Source organism: Onthophagus taurus, chromosome 6 (assembly GCF_036711975.1).
Source record: "Onthophagus taurus isolate NC chromosome 6, IU_Otau_3.0, whole genome shotgun sequence".
In the NCBI taxonomy this organism is placed as follows: domain Eukaryota; kingdom Metazoa; phylum Arthropoda; class Insecta; order Coleoptera; family Scarabaeidae; genus Onthophagus; species Onthophagus taurus.
Window position 1 is genome coordinate 18,927,176 of NC_091971.1, and position 13,572 is coordinate 18,940,747.

Here is a 13,572-nt window from a genome sequence, read left to right on the forward strand (position 1 = left end):
ACACTTTATTGATGTATAATTGTTGAACAAGGGGAGATGATGTCATTATTATTTATAAAATAGTACAGTTATCAAAATAAAAAATGTGCATTAATGGGGTCATACACACTTATTAAATTTAGAGAAAATTTTTATGTCAAACGATATATGCAAGTATATGCATGAACACAAAGTAAAAGAAATATTTTGATCAATTTTATATTTTGCGTAATTTGAAGTGAAAAATAGCAAATATTCAAACGAAATAAGTTCGCGGCTTTTCTGTGACGTAGGAACCGCACTGTCTAAAACAAGTTAAATTGTCCGTTAGATAGCGCTTGCGGTATGACAGTGTCAAAATAAAACCATGGATGTAATACAGTGTCTCTATTACATCCATGAACAAAACATAATAAACATAACCTACAAACACTCTATCTCTTTTAAATACAACCTAAATGACGTTCATCTCTTTCTCGCATTTGAGCGGGGAGCAGGGGACGCAAAAGTGAGAATCGTACGTCATAAACGCGGGAATTTTAAAAGCGCAAATGGGTATATAAATTTTCAATAATTTTTTTAACAATGACTTTGTTCGAAAATATAAAAAAAAAAATAACGGTAACTATATTTTTATATAAACTTTCAGAAAATATAATAAAAAAAAAATCGTGTATGACCCCATTAATTATATCCTTGATTTTAAATATTATTGATTTTTTCTATAAAGATAATATTAATATAAAGCAATATTATCTTTAGCAAAAATTTTTAGAAATAAAAAAACTCTTGATTACAACAATATGTACTTATGTACAATCACCACAGAAAATGATGTACTTTTAAAGTTATGTCAAAATTTCAATTAAACTTAATATAAAGATAAATTAATTAAAAATGAAGTTTATTTGGAATTACTGGTACAAAGTTCATGCATAATCAAGTAATTTATCGTTTCTGACTAATTGGAAATTATAAAATTTTTGAAAAAACTTTTTGAGTGACCTTTAAACATTCAAATTTTGTAAATAATAAATAATTTAAACCTGCTTTATTTACTGAAATCTGATGCAATAATAGAGAAACCCGATTTTTTATTAAGAGCACTTTCCTTGACAGAGAGACAGTGCAGTTTTTACAATCTTACATTCCAGACGGTTTTGAGGTTATAACACGTTTCGCACACCGGAACTTTAATTGAGATTCTCTCAAAAATGTAAGTACAATTATTTACAGATTGATTCGTTATTAAAACGTTAATTAAAATACAGATTAAAATCAATAACCCAATTTTTAAATACTTTTTATGATCTAGCATATGGTAATTTCTTCACAACTCAATACCAAAGTTACATCACCCTGAAACCCCTTTCAAAATGAATACTGAAATGACCGCTAAAGAAATCCGAAGCGCCTTCATCAACTTCTTTAAATCAAAAAAGCACGAATATGTTCATTCCTCATCTACAATTCCCCTTGATGACCCAACATTATTATTCACAAATGCTGGAATGAATCAATTTAAACCCATCTTCCTTGGTATTGCTGATCCCAATAGTGATATGGCGAAATGGACTCGGACTGTTAACACTCAAAAATGTATTCGTGCTGGTGGAAAACACAACGATCTTGATGATGTTGGAAAAGATGTTTATCACCACACTTTCTTTGAAATGCTTGGAAATTGGTCGTTTGGGGATTATTTTAAAAAGGAAATTTGCGCTTGGGCTTGGGAATTACTTACAGAGGTTCTAAAATTACCTAGTGAGCGATTGTATGTTACTTATTTCGGTGGTGATGAAAAATCTGGGTTAGAACCTGATTTAGAATGTAAACAAATTTGGTTAGAACTTGGTATAAAACCGGAACACATTATTCCAGGGAATATGAAAGATAATTTTTGGGAAATGGGGGAAACTGGACCATGTGGGCCATGTTCTGAACTTCATTTTGATCGAATTGGAAATCGCGATGTTCCACATTTAGTTAACCAAGATGACCCAGATGTCCTTGAAATTTGGAATTTGGTTTTTATTCAATTTAATCGCGAATCAGATGGTTCATTAAAACTCCTTCCAAAAAAACACATTGATTGTGGATTAGGACTTGAACGATTAGTATCTGTAATTCAAAATAAACGTTCCAATTATGATACAGATTTATTTCAACCACTTTTTGAGGCGATTCAAAAGGGAACAGGGGCTCCAAAATACCAAGGTAGGGTTGGAGATGAAGATAAAGATGGTATTGATATGGCTTATAGAGTTCTTGCTGATCACGCTCGTACTTTAACAATTGCTTTATCTGATGGAGGTTCACCAGATAATACTGGTCGTGGGTACGTTTTAAGGAGAATTTTAAGACGCGCTGTTAGATATGCGACGGAAAAATTACACGCCCAACCAAAATTCTTTGCAAGTTTAGTGAATACAGTTGTTGAGTTATTAGGGGAAACGTTTCCAGAAGTGAAGAAGGATCCACAAGGGATTATTGATGTAATTAATGAAGAGGAGGAGCAGTTTTTGAAAACTTTATCGAGGGGGCGAAATTTATTGAATCGCACAATCACAAAATTGGGTGGGGGTTGTAATAATTTACCTGGAGATGTTGCTTGGAGGCTTTATGATACTTATGGATTTCCTGTTGATTTAACACAATTGATGGCTGAAGAAAAAGGTTTAGCTGTTGATATGAATGGTTATGAGGAATCGAAAAAACAAGCACAACTTATATCACAAGTAAGTTAAACATTTTTATTTATAATTTCAATAACAGGTTTACATAACCTTAGTTTATGAAAAACCTAAAATTGATTAAAGTTATATACTTCTTTTTTAAATGAATCATGCTTCAGTAGTACAAGAAGTACTCTTCAATTGGCTTTTTTGTGTGTGTTATTATCTCAGCAGCTTGAATACTTTCTGTGTCTTGTTAATATTTATATACAGGTGTCCCATGTAAGCGGCAAAGTACATAAATGGCATTAATAAGTTGAGACATTTTTATACATACAGGATGTTCCATTACGACGTACCGAAATAAACATACCGGGTGTCCCTTAGAAGTGGCTCACCCCCATATTTTTTTTTATTATTAGTGATATAAGAAAACCATTTGGAATGCATAATTAGGCCGTTAAAACGGATTACTACGACATTAAATCAGTCTCTTTGTACTTCCGGTTATACCGGATGTGAGTACTAATTTCGCTATTTCTTTAAATCTATAAATTTTTTTTCTTCAGTTGGGTAGACAGTATAATTTCACATAACTTTTACTTGAAAACATTTTTTATTTCGCTTATAATTTTTGAAAAAAAAAATTATTTCTTTAGTTTTTAACGTTTTAGTAGCTTCGCTGTGCATAGAGCACAGAGGGCAGATATTTGAACACTTATAAATAAAGTTTATTAAATCATTATTAATGCTTAATCACGTATTTTCATGGTTTTATTTCATGGCCTACTAATGAAAAAATGAACAAGATCAGATCTGCCTTTCTTTGCATGATTTAAAAAAATTCTGCTATATTTCAACAACTGCAACAGATAGGTAGAGGGATATGTACTGAAGATTTGTAGAGAATTAAATTCTCTATCTGATAAACCAATCAAATATAGGCTGTTTCATTTAAAATTTTCGACTTTTTTCCAATTGAATATGGTAAAACAGTAGTTATATTGTTGAACATTCTGTAAAAGATAGACCGATGTAGTCAATGGGGATCTATTTAAGGATATCCCAGCAGCAACTGTTACAAATTTTAACTTGCTAGATCGATCAGTCTAGATCGATATGTTTATACACCTCATTCTTAAGGGATATCAAACAAAAAATCGCATGGCGTTAAGTCTTATTTAATAGTTTTTATATCATATTATAAATAACAATCTTTAAGCAATTTGACATAAAGATTACTTCTATATCATTGAATTAAAACTAGCACTAGAAACTTTTATGTTAAGCAGTGCGCAAAGTGTTTGACGTTTCGGATACCTTCTTCCTCGATATCTAAAAACAACGTTAAATAAAATCGTGAATTTTACAGAATGGATTACCAATTCGATTTCAATTCTATTAAGTTGTTTTTGTCAAATCCAGGTGGAATAAGCTTTATTGAGTTAACTAACATCTTCCATGTGCAGCCGAGGTCGCTGTTTTCCGTGTTGCCAGATCACGAAGGTGTCTTCCACGTAACAGAGCCATAGCTTTGGTTTCCACGGACTCTTTCTTAACACTTCTTCTTCAAACATATTCATGTAAAAATTGGCGATTACAGGTGACAAAGGTAATCCCATGGCTGCCTGTTCTCATAGCTCATAGAATTCTCCTTTTCAGCTAAATTATGTCGACGATAAGCAGTACTCCACTAGCCCTGGAACATACTTCTATAAGCCCTCGGGGATGAGTTTCTGGCCAAACCCACATGGTATCTTTGACTGATACTCAGGAAAATATAGATTGCACATCGAAACTTATCAGGATATCCTCAGGATCTAACTTCACACTTCTGATTGAATCCACGAAATGCGTAGAATCTCTGACATGATTCTGCTTTACTTGTATATGGAGACAGAATCTTGGCAAGGTGTTTCGCCAGGTGATACGTTGGAGGATTTATATCTCTCACAATACAGAGTAGCGGGACATCCATAGATTTTAGGTAATCTATATATTCTTGGTGCTACAGGGGCCTATACGAATAAACTTCTCTGCTGGAGAAGGTTGCAACATAGCATCTGAAACGTTAAACACTTTTTGAAACGACGCATGGCTTAACTCGAATGTTTCTAGGTCTAGTGTTAGTTCTAGTAATAGTGCTATTCTTAATTCTAGTATCATAAACTAGAATCTTGAATTTTCAATTTAACATAGATATCATATCGTGCTTTTTAAAAATACAGTCGATATGTGGCCTCGACTGAGTGATTAACATTTTATCAACCTAAAACTGTTCATCATACTGCAGCACCTCGGCTTTATGAAGTAAAATTATAAATCTTTTGACTAATTAAGCTAAAGTCGCTTTTGCGACCGAGGTTCAGTGATTAACTTTTTATGAACTTGAAATTGTTCAACATATTGTGGCGTCTTCGCCGCAAGCTGACTCGGCTTTATCGGGTAATGTTATAGATCTCTAGACTGATTTAGCTAGGGACGCTTGCAGCAGAAGCTCAGCGATGAAAGTCATATTTACTTCACTTTTGACCAACTGTATAGGAAGCGTAATTATATAAATTTTCAACTTTGTTGCTTGTAAAAATGTTTGTGGCTAAGAAATGCGGAATGAAAATGAAAATAAGTAGAAAACGAAAAGCTTTAGGTATCAACAATCTTTATCAAAGTCAATCTATTTTTGTATAAAGGATTTGAATATAGTATTCTATTTAAGAAAACGATTTTGTAGTCTACTACTAATGGACCGAAAGTGGCGACCAGTTTTGAAAATATTTTAGATCGAAATACATGAGATCATTTGTTTTGACTTTATTTCATCTAGAATTGTAGCTGGCATGTTCATTATTTCTCGTATTTTCTGGTTAATAATTTTTTCTATTTCAGATCTTCTTGCCATTCTCCAATAATCCATTTCCGTGGCCAGCACCCTCCTTACATCACTTATCATTTTATTATATCAACTATGGTTTTAAAGATGGTCTCTGCTCCACAGTACTGAATTTAGCATACTTATAGTTACCTTTTCTTTATTTATTTGGTCTTTAATTATTTCCGTGTTTTTTCCGGTGTGATGTATTCTCATGCCCAGGTAATCATACGCGTCACATACTTGTACAACATTTCCATTGTTCAGTAGTAGATATTTGTCGTTTCCTCCTATATACACATACTTTATTCTGTATGTTTGTTTGTAGTCTCCACTGCCTGTATTCTGCCTGTATTTATATCTTCTCTATCTTGGGTCATTACTGTCTGGTCACCTGCCTAATGTAACGTCTATGGCTAGACGTGTATGGCGCATTAGGCTTAGCTGTCAAATGGTTATCCAGCCTATGCTTTTGTTACTTTTACAGCGTTTAAGCGCCCCATCTAGCAAATTCTGAACAGACTAGGGAATGCACAGCACCCTGACGAACCCTTTTATTAGTTTGGCACCATATTGTACTTGTACTTGCAATGCTTTTATGACGGTGTGGTTTCTATTTGTTGTTTCAAGTATCTCTCTTCTTTCTAGTAATTGTGCACGTTATATGCACATTGTCTATCGTGCATGAAAACCAGCGTGTCCTTCGCTAAACAGTTCGATTTCTTTGTCAGTTATCTGCGTCAGAAATTTTCCATACATATATTCTACTCAATGTATTCATTATTGCGATATCTCTATAGTTCTCGAGATGATCATTTTTGTCCCTTTTATGTACTGATATGATCCATGATTTTTTCTAGTAGTTAGGTATTTTGTCTGCATTAAAGTTTTTCCGCACAAGTGTTGTCAACAATCGTAAAAGCTTTTCAGACGGCTCTTTAATCAGTTCTGTACAGGTGTATATGTAGAGTGTATACAAGTAGTTGCTTCGCATAGTAAAGTATGGAGAGTTGTGCATAAACAGCTACTTTACCCATACCATGTACAGCGAGTGCAAGGTCTAAGTCTAAGTGAAGCTATTTTATGATTTTCGATCAAATGCTATTTTGTAACTGGTTTCTACAGCAGTTTGTAATGTATTTCCCGGTCTCGGAGCTGTGCTGTTTCTTATTCTTTTCATACCTTCAAATACCTTGTCTCCTAGTATATCTATCTCTCCTCCTTCCATCATATATCCATTTATTTGCTGTTTCCAAGTATTCCTTGTTAATATTTAATGTATAAAATTTGAGAAATAATTTATATTCAAATTTATACTAAATTTTGAGCTAATTCCAATTTTGTTATAGGGTAAAGGTATCGGAATTGAAGACACAATAAATTTAGATGTCCACTCAATAACTGAACTTCAACAAAAAGGAGTTTCCCCAACAGATGATTCTCCAAAATACAATTATTCAGCAACAAGTACTTCTTTCGATTACACTTTTGAACCATGCGAAGCAAAAGTAATCGCTTTACGTTTTAATAAACAATTCGTGGACTCAATCACCACCGGACAAGAAGCGGGAATTTTACTTGATAAAACCTGTTTTTATGCGGAACAAGGTGGTCAAATTTACGATACCGGTTACATCGTAAAAACAGATGATGAATCTGTGGAATTTACGGTTAAAAACGTCCAAGTGCGAGGAGGTTATATCATCCATATAGGCAACATTGAAGGTGTTTTAAAAGTAGGGGACAAAGTTAATCTCCAAATAGATTCATCCCGAAGACGATTAGTTATGAATAATCACACCGGGACTCACATTTTAAATTATGCTTTAAGGAAGGTTTTGGGTACAGAAGCTGATCAAAGAGGATCTTTAGTTGCACCGGATCGTTTAAGATTCGATTTTACAAATAAAGGAGCTTTAAATGCGGAACAAGTCAAACAAGTTGAGTTAGCTTCAAAAGAAATTATCGCAACCAACAAAGAAGTTTTTGCTAAAGAAACCGCTTTAGGTGTCGCTAAGACAATAAATGGCCTCCGTGCTGTTTTTGAAGAAACTTACCCCGATCCAGTACGAGTCGTTTCCGTTGGAATTCCCGTTGAAACTTTAGAAACTGATCCATTTGGGCCCGAAGGAACGAAAACTTCCGTCGAATTTTGTGGCGGTACTCATTTAAAATATGTGGGTCATTGCGGCGATTTTGTAATTTCAAGCGAAGAGGCCATCGCTAAAGGAATAAGAAGGATTGTAGCTTTAACCGGCCCGGAAGCCGCAAAAGCTTTAAAAAAGACCGAATTGTTAGAAAATAAATTAAACGACATCAAAACAACAATCGATAAATCCGATTTTGATTCAAAAGAAATTGTTAAATCAATCGTTGAATTAACCGAGGAAGCATCACATTCAATAATCCCATATTGGAAAAAAGAAGAAATTCGAAACGCTTTAAAAACGTTAAAGAAGAACCTCGATGATAAAGAACGCGCTAAAAAAGCTGCAATTGCCAACCAAGTTGTTGATGAAGTTAAATTATTTTTAAAAGAGAATCCGAATTTACCGATTATTGTTAAATGTTTAAACGCGGCGTCTAATACGAAAGCTTTGGATTCCGCGCTTAAACAAGTTAAGGCTTTAAGTCCGAAATCTGCCGCTATGTTTGTATCGGTTGATATGGATTGTTCAAAAGTCTTTAGTTTAGCTGCTGTACCTAAAGAAGCACAAGAGAAAGGATTAAAAGCCAATGAATGGATTCAACAAGTATCGGTATTGATGAACGGAAAAGGAGGTGGAAAAGCCGATTCCGCCCAAGCTTCTGGAACCAATGTCGCTGCGATAGAACAAGTTCTTATTGTTGCTAAACAATACGCCGAAACATTTTTAGTTTAATAGGTGTTTTTATTATGTAATACTGATAAATAACACTGTTTTGTAATTGTAATTGAATAAATAAAATTGGAAACATTAATTATTAAAATTATAATTTTGTTGTTGTTTGAAATTGAATCAAGTAAGATTACTTATCGTCGGCTTAGTAAGAAATCCACGTAACTCCGATTTTTACCAAAAATAAAATTTTGATGTAATTATGCAACAAATTATTAAATCTACCAATTCCGAAAACTGCGCGTATATTGAAATACAAGTTTCAGCTCAAATGCTTAAAATAAAAAGCACTTAATACGACAGTCAAATTTAAAAAAAAAAAGTTTTTTCTGTCTCTGTTTTCTTACTAAGCCGACGTTATATTGTTATAAAGTAATTAAGTATGTTCATTTTTCCTCAATTGTTAGCTGTCAATAAAAATCTTGACACAATAAGAAGCGCGTCTCTATCTAAAAATAATTCTTCGAATCTCTTTTTCTATATTTGTTTTTTATGCGAAAATTAAAAGTCAAAGTGAAGATTCGAGAAGTCTTATAGTTTACCGACAGTTATTAAATTATACTCCACATTTCTCTAAAATTTGTGGATTAAGGAAAGTTTGGAGAATTATCGAGTTTCTATCTATTTAATATAATGTAATCTTAATTTAATTAATAAAAGAAACCAGTGTTCTCTTTGTCGAAGGTTAAATCAAATCGATGTTTTGAGGATATATACGACTCAACGCAAGTTAAAAGATCATACTACATTACGCTGGACGAAGCAGAACCAGAAAGGCACTGTACAAGCAAACGGTTCATAACTAAAGTTATGTTTAAGGCTGTAGTGGCCAGACCACACTATGATAGTGCTAAAAAACTGTATTTCAACGGCAAAATAGGACTCTGGCCTTTTGTAAGAAGAACAATGGTGACCAAAAACATCGAGTCTATTAACGCAGCAGAATGCAAAAAGATGATTATCGATAAGGTTGTACCAGCCATTAGATCCAAGTTGATTGGTTCCAAATTGATGATAATGCATCAAGATAACATAATTCATAAGCAATACCACCATAGTTATCTCAATTTCTTATGCACAAGCCAGGAAATCCCACAATATCAAAATTGACAATAATCTACATTAAATTCTGTTATGATGAAAAAACTGAAAATGATAGAGAAAAACGTTTTCCTTAAAAATTGATGATAATGAATCGAGGCAACATAATCCATAGTTAATGCCACCATAGATATCACCATTTCTTAGGTTCAAGCCAGGAATTCTCAAAATATCAAAATTGGTAATCATCTGTGTTAAATTCTGTTATAAGTAGAAAATTAAAGATGATAGAGAAAAACGGTTCCCATAAAAATTAATGATAATGAATCAAGATAACATAATTTGTAGTCAATGCCACCATAGATATCACCATTTCTTAGGTTCAAGCCAGGAATTCTCAAAATATCAAAATTGACAATCATCTGAGTTAAATTCTGTTATAAGTAGAAAACTAAAGGTGATTAGAAAAACGTTTCCCATAAAAATTAATGATAATGAATCAAGATAACATAATTCATAACCAATGCTATCATAGATATCACTATTTCTTAGGTTCAAGTCAGAAATTCTCAAAATATCAAAATTGACAATCATCTGCGTTAAATTCTGTTATAAGTAGAAAATTAAAGGTGATAGAGAAAAACGTTTCCCATAAAAATTAATGATAATGAATCAAGATAACATAATTCATAACCAATGCTATCATAGATATCACTATTTCTTAGGTTCAAGTCAGAAATTCTCAAAATATCAAAATTGACAATCATCTGCGTTAAATTCTGTTATAAGTAGAAAATTAAAGGTGATAGAGAAAAACGTTTCCCATAAAAATTAATGATAATGAATCAAAATAACATAATTCATATCCAATGCTATCACAGATATCACTATTTCTTAGGTTCAAGCCAGGAATTCTCAAAATATCAAAATTGACAATCATCTGCGTTAAATTCTGTTATAAGCAGAAAATTAAAGGTGATAGAGAAAAACGTTTCCCATATAAATTAATGATAATGAATCAAAATAACATAATTCATAACCAATGCTATCATAGATATCACTATTTCTCAGGTTCAAGTCAGGAATTCTCAAAATATCAAAATTGATAATCATTTGCGTTAAATTCTGTTATAAGTAGAAAACGAAAGGTGATTGAGAAAAACGTTTCCCATAAAAATTAATGATAATGAATCAAAATAACATAATTCATAACCAATGCTATCATATATATCACTATTTCTCATGTTCAAGACAGGAATTCTCAAAATATCAAAATTGACAATCATCTGCGTTAAATTCTGTTATAAGTAGAAAATTAAAGGTGATAGAGAACAATGTTTCCCATAAAAATCAATGATAATGAATCAAGATAACATAATCCATAGTTTATGCCACCATAGATATCATCATTTCTTAGGTTCAAGCCAGGAATTCTGAAAATATCAAAATTCACAATCATCTGCGTTAAATTCTGTTATAAGTAGAAAATTAAAGGTGATAGAGAAAAACGTTTCCCATAAAAATTAATGATAATGAATCAAGATAATATAATTCATAACCAATGCTGTCATAGATATTACTATTTCTTAGGTTCAAGCCAGGAATTCTCAAAATATCAAAAATAAATCATCTGCGTTAAATTCTGTTATAAGTAGAAAACTAAAGGTGATAGAGAAAAACGTTTCCCATCAAAATTAATGTTAATGAATCAAAATAACATAATTCATAACCAATGCTATCATAGATATCACTATTTCTTAGGTTGAAGTCAGGAATTCTCAAAATATCAAAATTGACAATCATCTGCGTTAAATTCTGTTATAAGTAGAAAATTAAAGGTGATAGAGAAAAACGATTCCCATAAAAATTAATGATAATGAGTCAAGATAACATAATTCGTAGTCAATGCCACCATAGATATCACTCATTTCTTAGGTTCAAGTCAGGAATCTCATAATATCAAAATTGACAATCATCTGTGTTAAATTCTGTTATAAGTTGAAAACTAAAGGTGATTGAGAAAAACGTTTCCCATAAAAATTAATGATAATGAATCAAGATAACATAATTCATAACCAATGCTATCATAGATATTACTATTTCTTAGGTTCAAGCCAGGAATTCTCAAAACATCAAAATTAACAATCATCTGCATTAAATTCTGTTATAAGTAGAAAATTAAATGTGATAGAGAGAAACGGTTCCCATAAAAATTAATGATAATGAGTCAAGATAACATAATTCGTAGTCAATGCCACCATAGATATCACCATTTCTTAGGTTCAAGCCAGAAATTCTCAAAATATCAAAATTGACAATCATCTGCGTTAAATTCTGTTATAAGTAGAAAATTAAAGGTGATAGAGAAAAACGTTTCCCATAAAAATTAATGATAATGAATCAAGATAACATAATTGATAATGCTATCATAGATATCACTATTTCTTTGGTTCAAGCCAGGTGTTAAAAGTGCCTTCGATGCATTAACTAAAGAAAAGTTAGATAACGTATTCTCGACACTATAAAAGTGAATATGCTATTGTTTTCTCCGTGTTCATCATGTATTTTAATTAGAGTGGTAGAAAATAAAATATTTTACTTCTATTTAAATGATGAAAATGTTTGTTTACTTATGTTTTCGGTATTTATCGTATTTCGAATAAAAAATTATTCGTCCTCAGGCACGACTACAAAACATGAAACATATAAACTAGGTGAGAGTCTTAATTAAACATTATAATACGTTGAACAAAACTTATTTCACAGGACATATTAAAAATTAAAGGTTAAAATTAGCTAAATACTACTAAAACATTACTAAAAATATATTTACCGTCAATTTGTTTAGGCATTAAAAATGATGTTAAACATTCTCGATAAATTTGAGGTGTAGGAAAACTTTTAATACGACCCAAATATTAATGTTCTTCGTTGTAAGGTAAAGATCTTAAGCTTTCGAAGACAAATGTAGAACTGCGGTTTTTGTGGTTCAAACAGGGTTAGAAAAGGTGGGGTTTCAAATAAACAGGTATAAAAATTGTCAGATGTAAAACAAAACACGTGCGCAAGTGCAAATGCTTTCAAAATAAAATGTCTCAATTGTTTCGATAAGCGAAAAGCCAGAATAAAAATCACAATAAAAAAATTACAATAAAACTCAAACCAAAATCAGCAATACATAGTGATATTGTCACGATTAACCTAGAATCTAAGGGTTCAGGAAAATTCAAAACTATATTTATGCGTTAATAAATCTATGGAAATCGTTTATCAGCCGTTTATCGTTTATCAGGCTCTCACCACCGTTATTTTTAAGTTTGTTTTTATATTTAAGTATAAAAAGTTCTTCGTATAGGTCGAGTTCTTTGAACTTGTTTATATTTTTAATTAATTTAATATTACTCATATTAGATGTTATCGAGAATGTTTAACATCATTTTTAATGCCTAAACAAATTGACGGTAAATATATTTTTAGTAATGTTTTAGTAGTATTTAGTTAATTTTAACCTTTAATTTTTAATATGTCCTGTGAAATAAGTTTTGTTCAACGTATTATAATGTTTAATTAAGACACTCACCTAGTTTATATGTTTCATGTTTTGTAGTCGTGCCTGAGGACGAATAATTTTTTATTCGAAATACGAGCTACAAGCACCGAAAACATAAGTAAATAAACATTTTCATCATCTAAATAGAAGTAAAATATTTTATTTTCTACCACTCTAATATAAAAGTGAATAAATTTGAATCTGAGCATGCTACAGAAAAACTTTTGGAACGATAGTTGTAGCAAATTGTATTCTTAACAAAATTGCTCTCTTGCGCTTTTGCTTTCAGACGCATAGATATCGAGAAAAATATGAAAATTCATGAATAAAGAAAAACTTCGCCATGAAGGGCGTTTACATTGAACTAGCTGAATTGTATTTAAATGTGTAAAATTTTTATTAATGTATGTTTAAATTAAGTTACAAATTGAATTACTAATTTTACAAACACAATAAAGCAGTTTCCAAAGTTTTGTATACCATAATTTGAGAAAAATTGTAAAGAGAAATAAATGTATACTATAATTTGGAACAGAGGGACTAACTTTTATTTAAATTTTTAATAAATTTACTTCTAAA

General features: G+C 31.6%; 1 protein-coding gene across 1 annotated transcript; it reads left to right on the top strand.

Annotated features, from left to right (window-relative positions):
• The first annotated feature begins 1,101 nt into the window (after positions 1-1,101).
• On the top strand, positions 1,102-8,484 carry LOC111418937 (alanine--tRNA ligase, cytoplasmic). The gene is made up of 3 exons (XM_023051648.2): positions 1,102-1,195; positions 1,295-2,717; positions 6,873-8,484. The coding sequence occupies exons 2-3, from the start codon at positions 1,356-1,358 to the stop codon at positions 8,403-8,405; spliced, it is 2,895 nt and encodes a 964-aa protein (XP_022907416.1). The 5' UTR covers positions 1,102-1,195; positions 1,295-1,355; the 3' UTR covers positions 8,406-8,484.
• The last annotated feature ends 5,088 nt before the right edge of the window (positions 8,485-13,572 follow it).